The following is a 24,964-nucleotide window of genomic DNA, read 5'->3' on the forward strand; positions in this document are numbered from 1 at the left end:
AATGTTGAATGTTGAATATTGAACCAACTTGACATCCGTTAAAAACAACGAGGTTCCTGACTTATGATAGGTGCAATCAAAGGCAGCAGGTTTAAACGGTACCAACCTTCACCCTTTCCTGAAACAATAGTGTAACATCACAACTGTAACATACATGAGAAATCTAGGATAGGAAAAGACAAAATAATCTTAATAAAACTTGGTATGACCAAAGCTTACTAAATTATAAGACTGCTTACAAATCTTTTCGTTGCATTGAAGACCGTCTGTTCTTTCGTCGGGTTGTTGTCGAAATTGACATATTCCCAATTTCTATTCTTTTATTGTATAGTTATTCGTTTTAGTGTTTTATAGAACGCTACATAAGAAATAAGAAGTGATAAGAAATTCATTAAAACGATATCTATGCAAGATACGTCGATTATCATCTTCGGGTCAAGTTTCCCAAACCGGCGTACGCCAACTGGGAAAAAACACGGATATCCGACTGTCTTGCTTTGGAAGTTGATCCGAGTTTATAATCCAGTATTGAGGTTTGACTAATTACCAGCTTGTTTACTTCGTTATGTGTGACGTGTGGTACCTACTTCTTGTACATATAATATTTACACTTATTGTTTGTTCAATTTGTGTGTCATTAGACAACGGTGGATGGTATGTGAATAGTTATTGGTATATGACCAAGGATTTGTCTAACTATACAAATCCTTGATATGACTATCATGAATACGACTGTTGCCTTTGTTCAGTCAGGGATATAACTCTATAGGGTTATTACAGAAAAATAACATACATTTGTTATTGTGAACTAAATATTCAAAGAATAGTTATAACATATGTATGTTACATTGTACATGTTTAAAAGGGACAATATACATCATTAGTTTAGTTAAAATGTATAAAAGTTCTATTGATATTACTTTTGTCTATATGTATACTTAACTATTGAAAGATAATATGAGGCAGGCATAACCTGTAAATGGGGACGAAGTCTGTATGTTTTATTTTTTTTAATTCAAACATGTTAATAAAAGAAACCGAAAAACCGTGCGTTACTTTCCCGATTTTGGTTCTGTTGTTAGGGATTTAGCTGTGACGTTCTTTAAGTTATGACGTCATATTGGATGTAAACAAAAGAAACGCTTTCATCAGGTAACGGTTTTTTTCCATATCAAACAATTATCAAAATTGAATTTGTATTGAGTTCCAATCTTATATTTTACTAGACTGATAAATATAAAAAAATTTCAAAGTCTCATGCAAACAAGACAGATATCTGCGCAAATGCGGGGAAAACTGGAACAGGAAGTAGATCTGGAAAAAAAAGTTAACGATTTTGAGTTCATTAGTAGAATGAAAAATTCGGGAAATTTTCCCCGATTTTTTTAAATTTTTTTTTTATTGATTTTTCTATCGTAATTGGGGACTTCTTCCTCATATAACAGTTCATAGTTTGCCAATTTTGCATAGTACACCTATATGTTATTACAGAAAAAATATGCCTGTAATAACTAAAGGGTGTTATCACAGCTTCTCTATATCACTTCAAAGCATTTGCTGAAGACATACATCATGCTTAATTACAATGTATTTGAATTTATTGTAAGAAATAATGACCAGAGCATGTAATGAGGTTCTGTGCAAGTTTCTCAGTAATTCCCAAGTGTTTTATATTATAAGTTACATTCCTTTAATAACCTAGCCTTGTTATCACAGCTTAGTTTATTCTTTAATAGCCTCGTCTCATTGATTTACCATGGTTAATCAAAAATAAATTAATTTAATTAAAAAATTAGTTTTCAAGGCTATGCATTTAGTTTCTGTGCAAAGTCTCAAGAGTTCCCTAGAGCCCACTATAAATGAAATAATTTTACAAATAACAAACATATGTTATTACAGATTTAGAAAATTTAAGGAATAAAGAGTAGACAACTCATGAAAGTATCTGTAATAACACACGCAAGTTATTTTCTGTAATAACCCTATAGAGTAATATCTTTGACTGTTGTTGGATGATAATTTTTTGACTTTTTCTCTTAATAATTATATATTTTCTTTACCATTTTACATCAGATATTTCATAAATAGATTATTTTGGTCCCGCTGTCTTTACGTCCTGAAGGAGTAGTCCCCAAAATATAGCAGTTTTTACTTTTACAAAATTTGTTAAAATCGAAACTTTTAGTTCTAAATTCATTGGAAATGCTTCTGCTACATAAATGGGTGCTGTTTTTTTACAATACAATGCACACATATCGGGTATTTATAGCATCATTAAGTCATGCTAAATAACTGAAATCTTCACAATTTTAGTTAAATTTAAGACAGTTTCTGTCTTAAATGAAAGTGGCCACATTTGTGTTCATCCTTGATATTGAAATGCAAGTTGTATTTGATGATAATACATAAAATATATGAAGGTTGAGGATGAACATGGATGCTGCCACTTTCATTTTTGACAAAAGCAATCTGAGAAGTGACATTTTTGGGCATATTTGATAGTTTTTTTTTCATATTTAAGCTTGAATCAAGGCATTTTTAATGACAAAATCAGTTCAAATCTTCCACACAAACTATTTGAATCAACTGAAATAGACACTCCAGTGTTTAAAAAGTGTCTTTCCTCAGATGAACCTGAAATTTGAGGTAAAAATCTAGCCCTAATACCGGCCCTACTCCTTTGGTTTCTGTTTTCTAACTTTAGTTTGCCTCAACCAAATGTAATGAAACAATGCTTATTCTAAAAGGTTACCAATTCAACACTAATAAGATCATTCAATGTTATATACATATATATAAATACACATTCATGGATATACAATCTGTCGATACCTGTAACTTGGCATTGCACAAGGTCATGTTTAATTTTTCTCTGGCTGTGTATGACATTTTTACACTAAATCCATTGGATGTTGCCAGTTGTATGTATACAGATTGATAGTTTAGTCTTAGATGCATGATTTGTTTTATTATAGTTGTTATTGGCTTTGAACTAGCAGTGAGATAACTGTGAGTACTCTTAGATCTGTTCCCAGTGTCTTTTTTGTCGGTATGTACAATGACCCGGCCATGTCCACTTGTATTTTTGTCCATTTGATGAGTTAAGCCTTTTTCAACTGATTTTTATAGTTCGTTCTTATGTTGTACTGTTATGCCACTGTCCCAGGTTAGGGAAGTGTTGGGATCCCACTAACATGTTTAACCCCGTCACATTATTTAAGTATGTGTCTGTCCCAAGTCAGGAGCCTGTTATTCAGTGCATGTGGTTGTCATTTGTTTATGTGTTACATATTTGTTTTTCGTTCATTTTTATATATAACATGTATAAATAAGGCTGTTAGTTTTCTCGTTTGAATTGTTTTACATTGTCTTATCAAGGCCTTTTATAGCTGACTATGCGGTATGGGCTTTGCTCATTGTTGAAGGCCGTACAGTGACCTATAATTGTTAATGTCTGTGTCATTTTGGTCTCTTGTGGACAGTTGTCTCATTGGCAATCATACCACATCTTCTTTTTTATATGATTACCACAAAACACAAGTCAAGTTCCATTTTTGGTAGCAACACTGTCATGAGTGTATGTATATAGATATAAGAAGATATAAAGTGAGTGCCAATGAGACAACTCTCCATCCCATCATAGAGTTATTCCCTTTAATTAACACATGGAAAATTGCTGAATTTTTCGTTTCCATTGTCTTACTTTTTTTTGCATCAACCAAATGTTATGAAACTTATACTACCATGACTACACAATACTTATTACCAAAAAAAAATCAGATTGAGTTTGAATTTTAGTGTTGTCATTATTACTGTTCCCCTTTCGCCATTACAAAATTATGGATAAATTGCTGAATTTTTAGTTTCACTTCTCCACATTCTCAAACTTAAGTTTGCTTTCAATGTTATGAAATGAACATACATGTAGCTAGCTTTTGAAGGACCTTGTTTTTACTCTTATTAATGTGAATATACATTTTCATGGCTACTGATGAATCATCAATACCTCAGCTTTTGATGGACCTGGTTTTAACCTTGACATTCTTAATAATGTGAATATACATTTTCAGGGCTACTGATGAATCATCAATACTAGCTTTTGAAGGACCTTGTAATATAGATATAAGAGATGCAAGTCAATTATCACAAGAAGAATTTATTAAAAGGTTAGTTTTGTTAATCTAATATGATAAAAAAAAGATATAAAATCACAAGGTTTCATGTAGATGCTGTACTGTCCCTATTATTGAAACATGAGACATTGCAACATGTTCAATCACTGACGATAGAGGCTTGTTTTACTCCAAAAGATTGATTAATGTTTTCTACTAGGATTTGTTAATTTTGTTACACTGTTTTTTTTTATCAACAAACAGATCTACAATGTATAATATGATTTATCAACCAACATGACCAATATGGGTATATACCATGCTTTGTGTTAAAATATTTGTCTAATGTATTTAAAAATGTAGTACACGTACAACATTGTACAATGTAGATAGGAAAATATGATTAGAGCAAAAAATGGTTTTGTTAGTTATAAATTTTGTATGTCAAACCATTCCTTTATGGCAAGAATAGATTTATTGCCTTTAAATATTATTTTAATGAACTGTTGACTTTTTGGGATATCTTTAATAGTGAAATCAATAATGGTTAGAAAGCAACTTTAAACAAAAAATGCACTTATGATCACTTCATACATGTACATGATGTAAGAGGAACTTTGTACCAGTTTTTAGGTCAATATCAATATCACTAATTTTCTCAAGATGCTGGCGGAGCCATTTAGACTATTTTAAACCTAATTATACCTTACAAAAGTGCTAAAGTTAATCTTATTTTACAATATACATTGTAGCTGTTGATTTAATGTCTTTTTTAACATGCTAGCAATGCTCATACAAGTGTTGTTTTACTTTACAGATTTGCTCACCAAAATCTTGTTTCACTTACAGATTTGCTCACCAAAATATTGTTTCGTTTTACAGATTTGCTCACCAAAATCTTGCTTCACTTTACAGATATGCTCACCAAAGTCTTGTTTTACTTTACTGATAGGCTCACCAAAATCTTGTTTTACTTTACAGATATGCTCACCAAAATCTTGCTTCACTTTACAGATATGCTCACCAATGTCTTGTTTTACTTTACAGATATGCTCACCAAAATGGTGTTTCAAATTACAGATTTGCTCACCAAAACCTTGTTTCACTTAACAGATATGCTCACCAAAGTCTTGTTTTACTTTACAGATTTGCTCACCAAAATCTTGTTTCACTTACAGATTTGCTCACCAAAATATTGTTTCGTTTTACAGATTTGCTCACCAAAATCTTGCTTCACTTTACAGATATGCTCACCAAAGTCTTGTTTTACTTTACAGATATGCTCACCAATGTCTTGTTTTACTTTACAGATATGCTCACCAAAATCGTGTTTCAAATTACAGATTTGCTCACCAAAATCTTGTTTCACTTAACAGATATGCTCACCAAAGTCTTGTTTTACTTTACAGATATGCTTACTTTTATCTTGTTTTACTTTACAGATATGCTCACCAAAATCGTGTTTCAAATTACAGATTTGCTCACCAAAGTCTTGTTTTACTTGACAGATTTGCTCACCAAAGTCCTGTTTTACTTGACAGATTTGCTTACTTTTATCTTGTTTTACTTGACAGATTTGCTTACTTTTATCTTGTTTTACTTGACAGATTTGCTTACTTTTATCTTGTTTTACTTGACAGATTTGCTTACTTTTATCTTGTTTTACTTTACAGATCTATGCTCACCAAAGTCTTGTTTCACTTTACAGATATGCTCACCAAAGTCCTGTTTTACTTTACAGATATGCTCACAAAATCTTGTTTTTCTCTACAGATATGCTCACCAAAGTCCTGTAGTTATAAAAGGTGCCACAGATAACAGAAAATTTCACCAAATTTGTAGTAAGGATGAATTGATACGAAATCATGGGACTAAAAAGATAAGACTAAGCTCAGCTAACACATACTCATATGAAAAAAGTAAGTAATGATTCAAACACATTATATTTACCAACCAAGTTTTTGTCCAAATGAATTGTTATAATAATTAATATAATAATAATATTTATTCAGGTAGAGGCAATACATATATATACAAATGCAAAATACAGCCTCAAAATATAGCAATGACTGTTACATAGGTACTAGTGCACTAATGCCTTAACCCAAGGATGAACCATTAAAGCAAACAATTAAATTCAGAATAGAAATGGGGAATGTGTCAAAGAGACAACAACCTAACCTTTAGAACAAACAACAGCAGAAGGTCACCAATAGGTCTTCAATGCCCCGAGAAATTCCCGCACTTGGAGGCATCCTTCAGCTAGCCCCCAAACAAAAATATATACTAGTTCAGTGATAATGAACGCCATACTAAACTTGAAATGGAGCAGAAGAAACTAAAATTAAGAATAATACAAGACTAACAAAGACCAGAGGCTCCTGACTTGGGACAGGCGCAAAAATGCGGAGGGGTTTAACAGTATGGGTAAGCTTATTTCCATCAGGGTCCTTATAGTCCTGATAATAAAATGAATTAGGGTAATCAATCAATTTTTCAGCATCAAAAGTCTTCTAAACAGATACCTGCTTGTTAATTTGGCAGCAGTAAAAGCTGACTTAAAATTATAACATACTAATATAAAATAAGGAGATAAGATTGCCATTAAAACAACCTTTCAACAGACTCTAAACAACATAGATTTTTTCTTTGTATTTATATTTTATACCAATGTGCTTCTGGAATTGTATAAATACCAGTTTTCTTGCATTGTTCTTATTATTAATGCTGCTTGTCATGCTTGTATTTATTACTAGAAAAAAAGTTGTGGGGCTGTAATAAAAAGCTGCATGTAAATGGGAAGTTTTTTTGTGCAAATGTATTGGTGATGCATTAGGTTGAATAAATGATTATCTGATTATGAGTGACAGATAATGTTTTAATTTCAGGAGATGTATCATTAAAGTATTATATAGAAAATGTTATGAAACCTCAGACCTTAACCATGCTTGGAAATGGTATGTATTTTATAAACCATTTATAAGGGCTGATTGTTATTTGTATGATATCATCTTTTTCTCTCCCAGCTTTATGGGAAACAAATAAGCATTTTTTTTGTCCACTGTATTGCTTGTATTAAAGGTGAACATGCACATCTAGCTGATTTTTCCGACCGTAAGATAATTTTCATGATTATTGTTAATCAATACTAAGTTTTCATGCTAAGGTCGGGTTTTCAGATACTTTTAGCAATATATGAGGGGGGATAGGACCTTTATCCGGACTCCGGGATCAGGTGTTTTTAAGCTCAGGATTTCGGGATTGACTCTGTCAGGTTCAGGGAATTCTTTTTTCGAAATTCGGAACCTCTGGATTTCGTGTTTTTAAGCCCAGGATTTCGGGATCAGGTGTTTTTTATCTCGGGATTTCGGGATCAGGACCCCTCCTACCGCCTCTCATATATCAACATGATCCACAATATAGTTGGTGTTTGAAATAGTTGTAAGCTGAAACTGTCTTTCTTGGCATATTTTATCTGACCTCAACCTCATTTTTATGCATCATTGATAATTATATTTAGATTATCTGACCTTTGTAGTAAAACTTTTCTCTATAGAACTTTTGACTAAAAATTCTATCTTGATCAGCAAATAAGGCAAGACAATTTAGTGTGCTCTCTTTTGTTATGTTTTTTTATCTTATTACCTAGAACTCTTAATAACATACAAGGTGATTAAATCAAACTTCTATTTTATTACTAATACATGTACTAAGATATTAATATGGAACTTTATATGGCATAAATATAGGCATATTTGAAGGAATTGTGGATGATTTAGAATAATTTAAAAAATTGTTAGCTATTATTAATATATATTCCATATGAACACCTGAAATGTGCATTTATTAAAGAATGTCAGAAGAAAAAGCATTTTTTTCAACTTTCATGTCCAAATTGTATGCAAATTATAAGATCTTACAAAATTTTGTGAAATAGCCATGTAGTTTTTCTCCATGGAAAAAATTACTAATCAAGCTTATCAGTTATTTCTCTACATACTTACAAATTAAATTTTATATATTTTTATTTTAGAAACATTTTACTGGTTTGGTGACAATAATTATACAGAATGGGAAGATGTTTTTAACAGATATAAACCACCACCTTATAAGTTACCATTTATGACGGGGGCTTACAGCTTTGGTGTTGCAGGTATTTATGATCTAAACAATATTTGGGTTATTAGGGTCCCGCCTTTAGTTTAGGCGGGTCGCCCTATAGTGATCAGTCTGTCCGTCTGTCCGTCCGTCTGTCCGTCCGTCTGTCTGTCTGTCCGTCCGTCTGTCTGTCTGTCTGTCCGTAACACTTTGTGTCCGCTCCATTTCTAGAGAACCATTATGATTTCATACTTTATACTTTACATGTTTATTAACCATCACCAGAGGGTTGTCATGATGTATGTACAACTTCCTAGGTCAAAGGTCAAGGTAAAAAAACTTTGGTTTCAGTTGACAACCCTGTGTCCTGTGGTGAAGATCGTGTCTGCTCTATATCTTGAGAACCGTTATGATTTCAAAGTTTATACTTGACATCCATTTTAACCAACACCAGAGGGTTGTCATGATGTATATACAACTTCCTAGATCAAAGGTCAAGGTCAAAAACTTTGGTTTCAGTTGACAACCCTGTGTCCTGTGGTGAAGATCCTGTCTGCTCCATATCTAGAGAACCGTTATGATTTTATACTTAATACTTAATATGTTTATTGACCAACACCAGAGGACGTGTCACGATGTATATACAACTTCCTAGATCAAAGGTCAAGGTCAAAAACTTTGGTTTCAGTTGACAACCACGTGTCCTGTGGTGAAGATCGTGTCCGCTCTATATCTTGAGAACCGTTATGATTTCAAATATTATACTTGACATCCATTTTAACCAACACCAGAGGGTGTGTCATGATTTATGTACAACTTCCTAGGTCAAAGGTCTGTCTGTTGGTCTGTCCATCGCTAACAAATTTGATCCACACTATACTTTGAGAGGACAGCTGTTATTATTTCATACTTTATACCTGACAAACATTTTCAACTTAACATATATATTAACCAACACTAGAGAATGTGTCATAATGTATGCATCCTAGGTCAAAGGTCAGTCCCTTGGTCTGTCCATCCGTCCATTGTTCTTAACAAATTGTGTCAGCTCTATCTCTCGAGAACCGTTAATATTTCATACTTTATACTTGGTGGGTCATAATATATTGAAGGCATAATTCTAAAAATATGTGACAAATATCAATTAGGCAGCTCCTTTAAACATATTGTTCAAACATCAATCCATATATCCAGAAGTCACCTTAGAGTAGTCAACAATGAGTTCACATCATGCAGTCATATCACTATTATACTATGAAAGTAAGTTGAGAATATTTATCAGTTTTAATTTAAAATCTTAGAATAAAATCACACATAAGACTACATGTATGTAATACATTTGTAACTTCAAATAATGCTTCATATCAGATTATCCATACAACTTATTTACCCCACGTTATTGACAGCAGGGCCCACAGAGATGGCTCCCATCTCAATGATATCTAGTTCTTTTAAAGCACAAGGTCATATTTATAGAAATAAGCATGTACATTTGTGGCTTTTTGTTGCCTGTGCAAATTTACAGAAATACATAAAATTTACCAAAAATATAGTTGATTTTTTTTTAAAAAGTATTAGAATCATACAAAGTCAGTAAAAGAGCAAATAAAAACGCATCCGTAATACTCATAATATGCGTAAAAAAGGATCAAATCTGTTGCATGAATTAAAAATAAACCTCAACCGAATCAAAATTCTGTTTTTGAAAGCGAGGAAAATCTACTGCAGGGCATATTTAAAGATTTGTACAACCTTTTGGTCTACAGTCATGACTGTGAGAATGCTTACACAAAGATGTTCCATTAACAGTACACAGCAATATTATTTTGTGTCAAAAAACACAAATACTTTCTTAAGCTTTAAATAAAAATAGACTTTCTGCTTGATGCGAAAAAAAAGAAGAAAGAAAGGTGTATGCCCCCCATTTTTTGCAATTCTTGTATAGTTCATTTATTCATAATTGCGAGGGAAACATTGCAATTATAATGGCAACAAAGAATGTCTGCCACTTTTTGTCGCCTATAATTGCATGATTTCACAACAGTTTTATTTTATTCTTCCTTCGACTAATTGGTAATTTATGAAAGCTTGAATATGCTAAATAACTGCAACAAGAAACTGTGAAAATTTCATTTTATTTGGAATTTTTGCTAAATATTAGTGAAATATGAAAATTTGCAATAGTTGATGATACATTTTTTAGATGCAGGAACTGGTGTACCATTTCATTTTCATGGTCCAGGTTTTGGTGAAGTTATTTATGGAAGAAAGGTATTTTATAAAAAAAAAATTATACTGCACCATATTAAAGATAACTTAACATTTTGTACTATAAGTATACATTGTGTACTTAAACTTGACATTGTGTACTATAACTATACATTGTGTACTTAAACTTGACATTGTGTACTATATATAACTATACAGTGTGTAATCTGGTATAACATAACTGGTGTGTTCTTTGACAAAACATAGGGAAGGAGGAGTTATGTTGTTTGCATGAACATGATGAAACTAATTAAATTTGATACTGAATTTGCTACAAATACTGAATTAAGAATTAATCTTAACACCAGGGTTTCTGCTGGCGGTCGCCATTTTCGCAATTTGTGGCGATAAAAATTCGTCATTTGCGAAAGACTTTGGCAAAAGAAATATATTGAACGATTTATTTTCCTCCATCTTGTTTATTTACTTTTTATACGACCGCAAATTTTGAAAAAATTTTCGTCGTATATTGCTATCACGTTGGCGTCGTCGTCGTCGTCGTCGTCGTCCGAATACTTTTAGTTTTCGCACTCTAACTTTAGTAAAAGTGAATAGAAATCTATGAAATTTTAACACAAGGTTTATGACCATAAAAAGAAGGCTGGTATTGATTTTGGGAGTTTTGGTCCCAACATTTTAGGAATTAGGGGCCAAAAAGGGCCCAAATAAGCATTTTCTTGGTTTTCGCACTATAACTTTAGTTTAAGTTAATAGAAATCTATGAAATTTTGACACAAGGTTTATAACCACAAAATAAAGGTTGGGATTGATTTTAGGAGTTTTATTTTCAACAGTTTAGGAATTAGGGGCCAAAAAAGGGCCCAAATAAGCATTATTCTTGGTTTTCGCATAATAACTTTAGTTAAAGTAAATAGAAATCAATGAAATTTAAACACAATGTTTATGACCACAAAAGGAAGGTTGGTATTGATTTTGGGGGTTTCGGTCCCAACAGTTTAGGAATTAGGGGCCAAAAAGGGACCCAAATAAGCATTTTTCTTGGTTTTCGCACCATAGCGTTAGTATAAGTAAATAGAAATCTATGAAATTTAAACACAAGGTTTATGACTATAAAAGGAAGGTTGGTATTGATTTTGGAAGTTTTGGTCCCAACAGTTAAGGAAAAAGGGGCCCAAAGGGTCCAAAATTAAACTTTGTTTGATTTCATCAAAATTGAATAATTGGGGTTCTTTAATATGCCGAATCTAACTGTGTATGTAGATCCTTAATTTTTGGTCCCGTTTTCAAATTGGTCTACATTAAGGTCCAAAGGGTCCAAAATTAAACTTAGTTTGATTTTAACAAAAATTGAAACCTTGGGGTTCTTTGATATGCTGAATCTAAAAATGTACTTAGATTTTTGATTATTGGCCCAGTTTTCAAGTTGGCCCAAATCGGGGTCCAAAATTAAACATTGTTTGATTTCATTAAAAATTGAATAATTGGGGTTCTTTGATATGCCAAATCTAACTGTGTATGTAGATTCTTAATTTTTGGTCCAGTTTTAAAATTGGTCTAAATTAAAGTGCAAAGGGTCCAAAATTAAACTAAGTTTGATTTTAACAAAAATTAAATTCTTGGGCCTCTTTTATATGCTGAATCTAAACATGTACTTAGATTTTTGATTATGGGCCCAGTTTTCAAGTTGGTCCAAATCAGGATCTAAAATTATTATATTAAGTATTGTGCAATAGCAAGTCTTTTCAATTGCACAGTATTGTGCAATGGCAAGAAATATCTAATTTCACAATATTGTGAAATAGCAAATTTTTTTTTAATTAAGAGTTATCTTTCTTTGTCCAGTATAGTAAGCAAGAAATATCTGCAAGAATTTTTTTTAATTGGAGTTATCTTTCTTTGTCCAGAATCAACTTAAATCTTTGTTACATACAATATGCAATGTATATTCACTTTTTACTACCAACTGATAAATTTAAATAATCTTTACCATTCAGTGATAACAAGCAGTTCATTTACATCATGTATTTAAATGAGTAGTAATTGTTGCAAACTCCATTAGAATATTTTAATTGAAATTAGTTTTGGAATAAGGGAAAGGGGGATGTGAATAAAAATTGGGTTAAATTTTTCTCATTTGAAATTTCATAAATAAAAAGAAAATTTCTTCAAACATTTTTTTGAGAGGATTAATATTCAACAGCATAGTGAATTGCTCTAAGAGAAAACAAAAATTTTAAGTTCATTTGAATACATTCATTCTGTGTCAGAAACCTATGCTGTGTCAACTATTTAATCACAATCCAAATTTAGAGCGGAATCCAGCTTGAATGTTGTGTCCATACTTGCCCCAACTGTTCAGGGTTCAACCTCTGCGGTCGTATAAAGCTACGCCCTGCGGAGCATCTGGTTTAGAGTTTCTCTGACTTTACCTGATCAGACAATACTCGGAATTCACCTTGACCTCATTAAATTTTGGACAGAAAATCAATAATCAGCTGATTGCATTTTATAGCTATCGACAACAATTAATAAAGGTGTTGATTGAATTGTTTGACAAAATGATATGGTTAAATGGCTTCTGCTAAATGTCACATACAAAATTTATTTACCACTTTGCTACGCACGTGTTTGAAGCAAACTTTTGATGTCTCCTCAGCTTTTAAAGATAGTTTAAAAAAGAAAGCTGTTGTTGTGACGAAAAATGTCCAAAAGCAAGAAAAATCTCGGATTTAAAACTTTAATTATCCTTTGACTTAAATATCAGTAATTGATAAGGAAGACGTTTTTGGAAAATGAAGCAGTCATTGTTCCATTACTGGCGACCTGAACTTCATTACATTTCTCTGCCTACCGCGCTTGGTTTCGTATTTACTATTTTCCATACAAACTGGAATCTGCTTGTGTTATCATTATGCATGATCATTGTGTAGTAATCAGCCAGGAACCAGTTTACACTTGGTTTCATATTTACTATTTTACAAACTAACTGGTTTCTGCTTGTATTCCACTACACTCGAACAAAGTGTTGTAGTTTGTCGGGAACCAGTTTAGAATTTGTAAACTACAAAACGTAATCGGTTATTGTTCATTCCATTTTGGTGTTTCATACCGACTTATATGGTTTGAATAAGCTTAAGTCCCTTTAAACATTAATGTGATAGGTATAATAATGACTGTTTTACAAAAGGATGGAACTGTTTTACTTTCAAAGTCGTACTATAGTGATATCTGTCATGTACGGATTTCCACTCTAACCTGTTAATTTCTTCTTTTACCCGTGCATTTGAAACTTCCTGTTTAAACATTATTTTTTGAGTGAATAAAACTTATTTTAACAATCATGAAGCGTTCCAGAATCATTTTCAAGCAGTTTCTTCTTCTCTTTAATGATGGAAAATAGGTTTTCTCAAGAAAATACTGCAAACGATCCCAGAGGAATTGAAACGTACAAGTCAAGTCAAGTCGGCACCTGGTTAAATTGGCATCTAGTCAAATCGGCACCTATTTGACGTCAATTTGGCATCCAATAATATTTGTTATAATATTTTCTATTCAATTAATTAATAACTGTTACCAAGTAGATAGTGAATATGTTGTTGTGTATAAAGGTAAACAACGAAGCCCTTACACAAGCTGTTGTTTTAACAATTAGACAATTATTAAAATAAAATGGAAAACTATGAGTCCCTTTCAATAAATCAAACTTTTATGGCAAATAATTAGCAAATTTAAGGTGATTTTTTTTCAGTAAAGTTTAAATAAAGATATACAAAATGTACATGAACACACAAAAATGTGAAAGTTAGTATTTAACTCTTTTTGCTTAAAATACTGTTAAAAATATATATTTAACATGGGTGATGAATTGACTATATCAGGTGTCGATTTAACCAGGTGCTGATTTGTCCAGGTGCCAATTTAACCAGGTGCCGGTTTGACTAGAATTCTTTGACAAATGTTTGAAATTACCTGAGTTTCATTAGAACCTTAACAGTAACAAAAAGATTATGTACTTAATATTTTGTGGGAGAAGGGGGTTCAGACTATGTGGTATCAGGTTTGTTCGTGCCCAATACACTTTCACACCCTACAGGTTCGCACCTCTCACGTTCGCACCCAATTTTAATTAAAATTCAAGTTGAATAATTAGAAAATCATGATTGTTGTTTTAAATTGCTTTGGTGTAAATACTGAATGTATTTATAGCTTGGTATGAGTAAAACATTGAAGATTTTAAAGGAAAAACATAAAAGATAATTGTTTTTAACAGCTTGGTCCCTTTGATCTGAAACAATGAAACAATAAAATATAGGAACCAAAATATAGCAATCCACTATTATAACCAAAACATGATAAAATTTATTCAACACAGAAAAAAACATAGTCAGAATCGCACTTCATTTTGAAACAAGTCAATGAAACAAAGTTATAGCAATACACTAACCAAAACATGATTAAGAGTTATTCAACACAAAATAAAACGTTGACAAAATACCACCTTATTTAGAAAGAATTATTATTATTTTTAACAATACGCTATCCAAAACATGATTAAGATTTATTCAACACAAAAAAAAATGCTGTCTCACTTTATTTTGAGACAATGACAACAATTATACTTATAAGAAAACACTTGCTTACAGAGTTATTAAACACAAAACCAATTAAGAGTAGGTGCGAACATGTAGGGTGTGAAAGTGAAAGGGGGCGAACATGAGTGGGCGTAAATGTGAATAGGCGTGAATGGACCCGGATTCAGACTATGTACCAGTGAGAAATATACAAGCCTTTCTACGGTATTTATTTAAACAATTCAGGTAGTCTTGACCTATTTATTTGTCTTAAAAAAAACAGTCAGTTGTCACCTTCACTTCACGCACACACATATACGAATATCAGTTATATGCTTACGAGACATGTTGCATTGTTAAACTAATTACGGTATGTGAAAATCCAGACTTCCATAAGAAACTATCCCAATATTAGAGACAGTGGCGTCATTTTTCCTCAGAGCTTTCAGCTCTTTGATTAAAGTCGTTTGAGTGACACATGTGTTTCAAGCCTAGTTTTACGTCTCAACTTTTTCATTTACGATGGTCAAGAAAATAAAACTGTCGTTATGAAGAAATCTATCCAAAAGGTTGGCTCGAATGAGAGTAGCCCTTCAATGTAATGACTACACATGAAACGAGGGATCAATTTCATGTGATTTTCATGAAAAGCTTTTGTTTTGTTGTAAAAAACACTTCTTAGTACAAAAGGGAACATCAGTATTTTTCTTTTAAAGAAACTTTCCCTACGAACTATACTGGTATTATATAATCAAAACATGTCCATTAATTTTGTTATATACCAGGACGTATATCTTCTTTATTATTGAAAGTATAGTGGCACAATCAATTAGAAAAGTTGTTTAAAATACAATGAATAGTTTTCCCTTTTAAATTAAAAAAATCTGTTGTTTTAAAGTAAATTTTTATGGTTTATTCATTAACATGTAAACTCTAAAATAAGTTTGAGAGCATAATCATAGACACAATGGGCAAAATCATCTTGTTTAAGGGAAAGGGGGAGGGGGGTAGAAAAAAATGTAAATTTTAAACGAAAAATATAGTTATGTTATTTGGCGAAAAAAATAATAAAGTGGCAAAAATATATTGTTTGGCGAAAGAGGTGTCGAAAAAAATAATTGAACCAGGGGAAACCCTGCTTAACACTGACCTTGAGATGACCATGCTGACACTGCCCATATTAAAAAAACTTACATAATTCCTAGATAAATCCCAAGCACTATACTTATCAATTGCCAAAAAAGAAGTAAAAAGTAAAATCACAAAAATACTGAACTTAGAGGAAAATCAATTCTGAAAGTCCATAATCTCATGGCAAAATCAAATAACAAAGCACATCAAAAACGAATGGACAAAAACTGTCATATTCCTTACTTGGAACAGTCTAAAAATTAGTTGTTTTGGATTGTAAGAATAAATGAATATTTTTTTTTTACTGCACTAGCTTCACACAAGCACATTTCACCTTTCTGTACCAATGAGCTAAGGGTTCGTGAAAAATATTAGTTTGCAGTGATACATGTAGCTACAATTGCAACTTGTAGAAAGTTAAGCCAGTTGGTATTGTGAAAGGACTAATGCCTTTCAAATATGCACAAAAAAAGTGTTGAATATAAATCTAAATCTTGTGTAAAATAGTATTAATCATTTGTTTTCAGCGTTGGTTTTTATATCCACCAGAGAAAACTCCATCTTTTCATCCCAACAGAACTACCCTGCAATGGTTGTTTGAAGATTATCCTAATCTTCATCCTGATGATAAACCAAGAGAATGCACAATAAATCAAGGAGAGGTAAGGATATTTATTTCAATCAAGCTTTTAGTTACTGTGAATTCATATATTTTTTATGGATACCCATTTTTGTTGATTGAGTAAAAAAATAGTTTTGTGCATATTTTTATCTTATAAAAAATATAAGTTTTGTTGAACATTCAAATTCACTAATTACCTATACCAATCAAATCCACACAAGTTGGTACCCCAGGGGCGGATACAGCCATTTTAAAAAGGGGGGTTCCTAACTCAGGACAAAAGAGGGGGGGGGGGGGGTTCCAACTACATAACTACATGTCCCCATTAAAATGAATTGATCGTCCCAAAAAAAGGGGGTCAACCCCCGGAACCCCCCCCCCCCCCCCCTTTTGGATCTGCACCTGTACCCAACAAATAATACTCTATTCATAGTATTGACGAACTCTCCTTCAGGCTCACCAAGTATTATAAAGGTTAGGAAGTTCCTTGTAAATGGAGGAAAAACGTACTACTCCCCCAAGAAAAACGTACTACTCCCCCAAGAAAAACATACTACTCCCCCAAGAAAAATGTACTACTCCCCCAAGAAAAACTATGGAGCTTGCTGATGTTTATTTAACTCAGAATTAAAACTTTCAATGTTGTAGCTCACATTGCACACTCACAAAATTATTAATTTAAACAGTAAAAATAAAATTGAGAAAGGAAATGGGGAATGTGTCAAAGCAATGTTCAACAACCCAACCATAGAGCAGCCAACAGCCTAAGCCCACCCATGGGTCTTCAATGTAGAGAGAAACTCATGCACCTGTAGGTGTCCTTCAGCTGGCCCCTTAAAAATATGTAGGCTTGATTAAATTTGATTAATTATTATGTAAAATTGAGAATGGAAATGGGGAAGGTGTCAAAGAAACAATAACCAGACTAAAGAAAAAAAGTCGATACAGATGGGCTTTTTAAGTCTTCCTTATAATTTTTTACTTTACTTTATTTTCAGTAGTCTAAAATGTTGTTATATTATGCATGTTTTGTTATAGGCAATGCAATGTATTATTTCCACCAAAATTGAAATGATAAGTGACCTTTGGCCTTCTCGTTGATAATATCTTACTTTCTGTTGCAGATAATATATTTTCCTGACAGATGGTGGCATGCAACGCTCAATATAGATGCCAGTGTTTTTATTTCAACGTTCTTAGGATGAAGAAACAAACAAAGACTATAAACAAACTTATTTTCTATTCTATGAGTTATTATAATACCTTCTTTATTGACGAGGATTGTCAGTTTTTAGAAGGTTGGATGTTCTCTTCTGCATTCTAGCTTCCTTGACCACAATTGACAGCCAGGATATAGCCAATAGAGATAAAATGGTGTTTTATTCATAATTCGAAACAGTTGTCATTATCATCTTATGATACTTTAATATTTTTATGAGTTCTCCATCGCTAGTTCTCTCCTGCATCCCAGCTTCCTTCACCATGATTGACAGCCAGGATATAGCCAATACTAGTGCTAAATTGAATAGTTTTATTCATAATTCAAACAATTATCATTCTCATCTTATGATACTTTGCTATTTTTATAAGTTCTTAATTGGTCATGTTGGTAGTAACTTTTAACTGCTGTCTTGCCATCAGTCTTTTTATCACCATTTATTATGTATTAAGAGAAAATGAGAAAAAAAAAAGGGAGAACACGCATGGGGACATTCAAAGTTCATAAGTTGAGAGAAAGTGGCCAACACCACAGCATAAAACAAAAGACAACCAAAAGACAAAAAATGTTACAAAATACTTAATGGAAATCTAAGCCTTAATTCAGACTGAAAACCAGAACTCCATAAAACTATTTGGTGATGTCACCTGCAAGGGAAGGGAAAGCACTTGTCCAACTGGTTGATGTGATTTAAGATCAAGTAATTTAATGTGGCAGTTTTTATGTGGAATAAATTCTTATATATTTTCACAATTCTTTGAACTTGACTTTATAGAATTTCAAGACATATTTATTTTTTTAGGAGTAACAAAAAAACAGTCAGAGCTCAGACATAAATAAGTCTGAATCTGCTTTTGACTCATAGAGGTCTACATTTGTAAGTTTTAGGATTTTTCTCCCTTTAATGCAAGACAAAATACGACTTTAATAAGTCAAATATTGTTTAGCAAGAAATAATTCACCAGAATCAAAAAGTTGCAAATATTGACTCCTACAAGTAGATAAGTTTTCAAAATTGGTTAACTATAAGACTCATGCATATTTATAAAGAGGTCATGCATCTAAATCAAATAATGACAACATTGAAGGACAATGCTTTGTCTTCTAAAGAAAAATATGAATGAGAGTCTAAAAAATCGGAGATAATGTTAATTAACCTTAAATTGCAACCACCTGGAACCACACTTAATGGGGAATCATCTGTGTTTAGTAAGGATGTTCAATTAGATAATTAAATATAGATAGCTCAAGTCCTTGTGAACTCTCAAACAGGTTTTTGCTGTCATAGGTGGTGTACTTTGGACATCAAGTAAAATTAAGTTTTTTCATCAACATAAATAGACCTAAACAAGTCTGTCATTTTCTGACTTAGATAAGTCTAAAATTGAAAACACATTTTATAATAAATACACGTTTTGACTTCTTTAAGTCAAAAACAAATCAACTTGTTTATGTCTGAGCTCTGACTAAAGATAGCAGCACTCTTGTCATTCTTAATTTGTAAGGTATTCCACTACAAATGCTTGTTTTTTTATCTTTCTTAAGACTCTCATCATGAACATATATTTTACTGTACAATGCTGTAGTTTATCCAAGATATTGACTTCAGAATGGTGCATTTAGTGCAATAAAAAGAAAAATTAAAATTTTGAATATTGACTTCTTCACCTTCCCTAGCCATTTTGAAATTTGAAATGCTTTATGCTATCTGTCTACTTATTTATTCATGAAGACCAGGGCACATACAATTTAGTAGTGTTTATATCAACATAAAGCAAAGAACTTGACTGATTGATACAGAAATAAGGAGATGTGGTATGATTATCAATGAAATAAATTACCATAAAAACAAAAGGAAATATTCCTATCGTAAGGTCAGTGGATTTCTCTTGGCACTCCAGCTTTCTCCATCAATAAAACTGGCCGCCACAAATGGCCCAAAAGCAATGCTTTAAAGTGGTGTAAAAACACCGAAAATTAAATCAAATCAACAAAAAGAAATAGATGTGTACAATTTCAGGTCACCTTCAACAATGAGTAAAATACATTTTGTATTTCCATTAACAGTAAGACTTTTTTGGTAGTATTTAAACTTATTTTAATGTCTAAGACAAATATAATGTACAATTGTCCCATAATTTACATTTAAAACTATATAGATGAAGATAAATCCAAGGCATCAAATTTACAAAACTCTATTTTTTTTACTATTTTCCATTGGTTCAATACTGACCGTCTGCTCCCTAGGTATGATTATATTAATAGTCTGCCACATTGATATTTAGGGTATATACAACTCTAAGAATGTTCATCAACAAATAGTTTTAAAACTTCCAAGAAACAGCTAGTTCCATCTGCCTCAGGAAAAGTTAACATTAGATATAGTATGTGCTTTTCTGTTATGTCCCTTTTGGTCACAGTGCTGTTCCAGAAATATTGGTGGTCTGGGGCTTTTTCTCCTTTTTACCACATTCCCTGTTCCCATTCTCAATTTTATACATCCTTGGTCTTTAAATGTTTAGTTTTAGTGTTGTTTCATATTGAAGGTTTATCAAGGAAAGAACCTCTACAGAAGTGCTGATTGTTTAGAGTAGAAACCAACAGAGGTTAAAAGTTCACTAATAGATATCATGGATATCAGCATATGAACCACATGTGCTACTGTTAGTCCCCTACAGTCAAAGTTGAAGGGCACTTTAGGTTTGTGCTCTGTTCGTCTGTCTGTCTGTGTGTCCATGCGTTAGTCCGGTTTTCCAGACTTTGTCTTCATGCTGTAAGATATTGATTAAATATTTGGTGTATTGTTTTATCATGACAAGTTACAGGTTAAGTTTGATTTTCACAATTTAAGCTTTTCCAGTTGTTCAGTTAAAGCACCTTCCTTAGAATTTATTTTTTGATGAAATACTTATTCTAAAATTATAGCTTTCTGTTCAAAGGGACATAACTCATTTTTAAAAGATAATGAAATTTTGGATTTTTTCTTTTTCTTTAGTAAATTGTTTGAAGAATTTAGTGGTTAGTTTGTTTTTCATTTTATTTATTTTAGTTTAGTTTAAACATATTTATTTATAGTGGATCGGGAAACAAGTTTTGCAACTTTAATATATTAATCCCTTTCCACTTTGCGGGTGCGAGTTCTGCCTTGTAGTGGCATTAGCCTACTCTTTTTCGAAATCAACAAGGGTGTCTTTAATGTGCAAGATATATGGCTCTCTCTTAACACGGGTCCGACAATTTATCGTCCCCTTCCGACGGACTATCATCGTTTCCTCAAGACCATACTCGCAAATGGTGTCGAGGGACAGCCGAAAATTGAGGTCCTGAAATTTTCATCCCAGACAGGAATCTTAACCAGGAACCTTTGTGTTAGTAGTCCGATGCACTAACCACTACACCACGGCTCTCTTTATTAAGATAACACCAGGACAAGTTATAAATGAAATTAGAATTTTGTTCCATTACATAGAATTTTTAACCAGTAGGGGACTATTTATTGCCATGCAAAACTCACAGAATGCTAGAGAACATTTTAAAAGATCAGCCAATAATGATTAATGTAGATTATAAACAGTAGATTTAGAAAATATGAATGGCATAAGATCAGTGATAATTCTTGTATTGAATTTAAAGTGTTATTTGACAAAAAAAAACTGTGGTTAAATTTGAAGGTAATTCATTAGGTTTTTATTCTTAATCAGAATGATAAATACATCATTAACAGAAAATTTGGTAGTGACTGGTCTTTCATATACTATCAATTGACAGAAACATTTCCAAATTTCGAAAATTAAAGAACCTCTATGATCACACAGACATACCCCACGCCTCCACATGGACAGTGGGTTAAAAAAAATCACTAGATTCCTAAGTTCAAACTGACTCATATCTTCTCCAAAAGTCAACTGATATAAAATTCTTGTGGATATGCATATCTACATATTATTTTATAATAATCTTCAAAGATTCATGAAGTTCTGTTGTGTGTATTTTTATAGGAGTTGTGATGACAAACTGCTGCAGTAGTATCTTTAGGCTAATAAGTGCAAAGGAACATATCTTGTAGAAACAAAAATTGAATTATAATTTCCCATCGATATGCATATCTACATAGTATGAATGGACGGACAGACAGAGGGAGGGAGGGACAGATGGATGGATGGATAGACTGACTGAGGGATGAACGGCAAATGGATGGACGGATGGATGGAGGAAGGACGGACGGACGGAATGAATAAATGAATTTATTAGAATTAATGACTGACTGATGGATGGACGGAATGACAACGGACGAACGAACAAACCAACGAATTAATTAATTAATTATTAAATTAATGAATTAGTTAATTGATTAATTTTATTATAAAGTCCAATATACTAGTAAATAGACAACAACATGGCAAAGAGGCTTTCAGTGACAGAGCCTGTTCCGCTCTTCTGGATGTTTGAGTATTTTCAACATTAAAGGATAGAATATAATCCATGTAAAAGATATCTTCATTTGGTAATCATGTATTGCTGAAGGTTTTTCTGTTTTAGTTACTCTCTATCTTCTTTAATTTTGCAAAACACATACAGAAAGTTAAACATCACCATTTAGTTGTTACAAATTATACAGTTTTAAACCGACAATTCCGACCATGTAGACACATTTATACACAGCTACTTTTGTTTAGGTACTATGTCTGTACCAAAAATCTGTAGTACTGGAAATCTACTTCTAATATTCCGTACTATTTTGTTACTGTAATATTTAGGTACCTGTATTTTACAGTACTTGATTTGTACTTGAACATTTAAGTACTACATACTTTTGGTTACAACGTCACATTGTCAGCATTTTGATAGTATGTCTTTTTCAAATCTCTTAATGATTTTCAAACATGGAAAATTGTGATCGCTTTTGGTATTATTTCTATACCAAAATTTTAAGTACAAATCAAGTACTATAAAAAACAGGTACGCAAATAGCACAATAATCTTAAAGTAAAGAAAAAGTACTTAATATCAAAAGTAAATATTCAGTACCACAGATTTTAAGTACAAAAATAGTACCTATGCAAAATTTGTTTTGCCTATAATAATCAAATGCGTATTTTTTTTTACAAATTTATGGTAAAAATCTTCATTAATGTTGAAAAGTCTTCTTACAGTTTACTAGTAATTTCTCAACATTCTGAACATTTCTGCACCCGTGAGATTTTCCATTGGTTTCAATTAGCGCCAGTTTCAGAGGAGAAGATGTTTTAAAAAGTTAACAGACAACAGGACTCCAAGCGCCGTGAATATCTCACATGACACTTGAGTCCGATGAGCTAAAAAAAACCCAACAACAACCAAAAAATGAATAAAAAACAAAAGATTGTACAACACTATATATAGCCGAAGCCCAAATCAAAATACGAGATCATGTATCATTGATATTCCGTAATGGCCGACCAAATCATGATGATGTCCAGAGGCGGATTTAGGGTGCAGGGGGCCCGGGGCCCCACTTTTTGGGGGAAAATTTGGTTTCTCATATAAGGAATCATTGAAGCGTGACTGGAGCGGGTCCCCTCTTAGGTCAGCCAGTGGGGCCCCACTTATGAAAATTTCTGGATCCGCCGCTGGTGTCTGTAAAACTTTCGAAGGGATAACTTCAACTTAACCACTGGGAACACATAATGTAATTGCTTGATTGTAATTAGCAACTCAACATCAAGAAAATAATAGGATATGCTAGTCTAATTAAGATCTAGAATGTCTTCTCGACTATATACTCAATGTTTAATACAGGAGCTGATCATTGAATATTGCAATCAAGAAATTGAAAGTACAATGGGAAAGACTACTTGTCTATATCAGGATGTAAGTATATATCTATATGAAGCAGACTGAACTAATTCATTTGGACAGATGTATTATAAGTCCCTTGTGGTGGTGTCCAGTAATCACATAATCACAAATGTTTACCAATAAATAAAGATAAATACGTTTATTGCAATAAGCACAATTATGCTATAGCACATTTAAATAACAGCATTATTATGTGTAAGCAACATGAATTTATGTTAAAACATAGGTATAAGAAAATGCAGAGAACAGTCATAATTAACAATATGAACATTTTGTTGATAAAAAAGACAATTAGATACATAAATATAACTACGTTAATATGAAAGTTCTGAGTTTCAAACTTTCACGCAAAAAACACATCAAATTGCAAATAACAGTTTTTGTTTGAACTTGTAGTAGTGAATACAGTTTGTTTATATTTGGCCACGTATGATAATAGTTTGAGAAGTATTTAAGTCTATACTGTCTATATGCTGGACAAACCATAATAAAATGATATTCATTCTCTATACATTGCATAGTACAACATTTACAAATTCTATCCTCCCTTCGTTGTTTTATGTAACGACCAGTTTCAATATTTAGTTTTAATACACCAAATCTTAATAAAGACAACATTTTGACATTGATATTTTTCGATATATATTGTTCCATCTTAAAATCTGTTTTTATCATTTTGTACAATATTAGTTTTTCAGAGCTCTCTACAGACTCACGCCAGCTCTGATAAAATTGATCTAACAGACGTTCATTCAAAATATCAAAATTTACTTGTGTATACCATACATAATTAAATCCAAGTTGAAAAAGTAAATTACGAACATTTCTGGCCCAATTTTCTTTACCATTATTACAGTCAGCAACTAGAACTTGATATATTTCATATACAATATCTGGTTTCTTGTTTATAATATTAACCCAGTATTTCAACAACTTTTGTTTCCTAGTAACATACATAGGTAATTGACCAAGATCGCCAATAATACAACAGACAGGCGTGTTTTGGGGTACTTTTAAAACAAATCTACAAAATCTATTATGTACAGTTTCGATTTCTTTTGCATGATGAAAACCCCATACTTCAGAGGTGTAGTTTCAAATAGACGTAACTAGACTGTCAAACATAGCACATTGCTGTTCTGGT

At 32.2% G+C, this 24,964-nt stretch overlaps 1 protein-coding gene across 1 annotated transcript; it reads left to right on the plus strand.

Annotated features, from left to right (window-relative positions):
• Window positions 1-538: 538 nt before the first annotated feature.
• LOC134724710 (jmjC domain-containing protein 8-like) lies at window positions 539-19,641 on the plus strand. Its single transcript, XM_063587891.1, has 8 exons — window positions 539-654; window positions 4,071-4,166; window positions 5,886-6,031; window positions 7,001-7,069; window positions 8,146-8,265; window positions 10,414-10,481; window positions 16,669-16,803; window positions 17,888-19,641. The coding sequence occupies exons 1-8, from the start codon at window positions 566-568 to the stop codon at window positions 17,966-17,968; spliced, it is 804 nt and encodes a 267-aa protein (XP_063443961.1). The 5' UTR covers window positions 539-565; the 3' UTR covers window positions 17,969-19,641.
• The last annotated feature ends 5,323 nt before the right edge of the window (window positions 19,642-24,964 follow it).

This window comes from Mytilus trossulus, chromosome 7 (assembly GCF_036588685.1).
Source record: "Mytilus trossulus isolate FHL-02 chromosome 7, PNRI_Mtr1.1.1.hap1, whole genome shotgun sequence".
Classification (NCBI taxonomy): domain Eukaryota; kingdom Metazoa; phylum Mollusca; class Bivalvia; order Mytilida; family Mytilidae; genus Mytilus; species Mytilus trossulus.

Excerpts from the sequence above, each read along its gene's own strand:
- LOC134724710 (XM_063587891.1), top strand. The coding sequence starts at position 566 with ATGTGTGACGTGTGGTACCTACTTCTTGTACATATAATATTTACACTT. Across the intron at positions 6,032-7,000 it reads CACATACTCATATGAAAAAA|GAGATGTATCATTAAAGTAT; the intron begins GTAAGTAATGAT and ends TTTTAATTTCAG. Across the intron at positions 16,804-17,887 it reads GCACAATAAATCAAGGAGAG|ATAATATATTTTCCTGACAG; the intron begins GTAAGGATATTT and ends TTTCTGTTGCAG.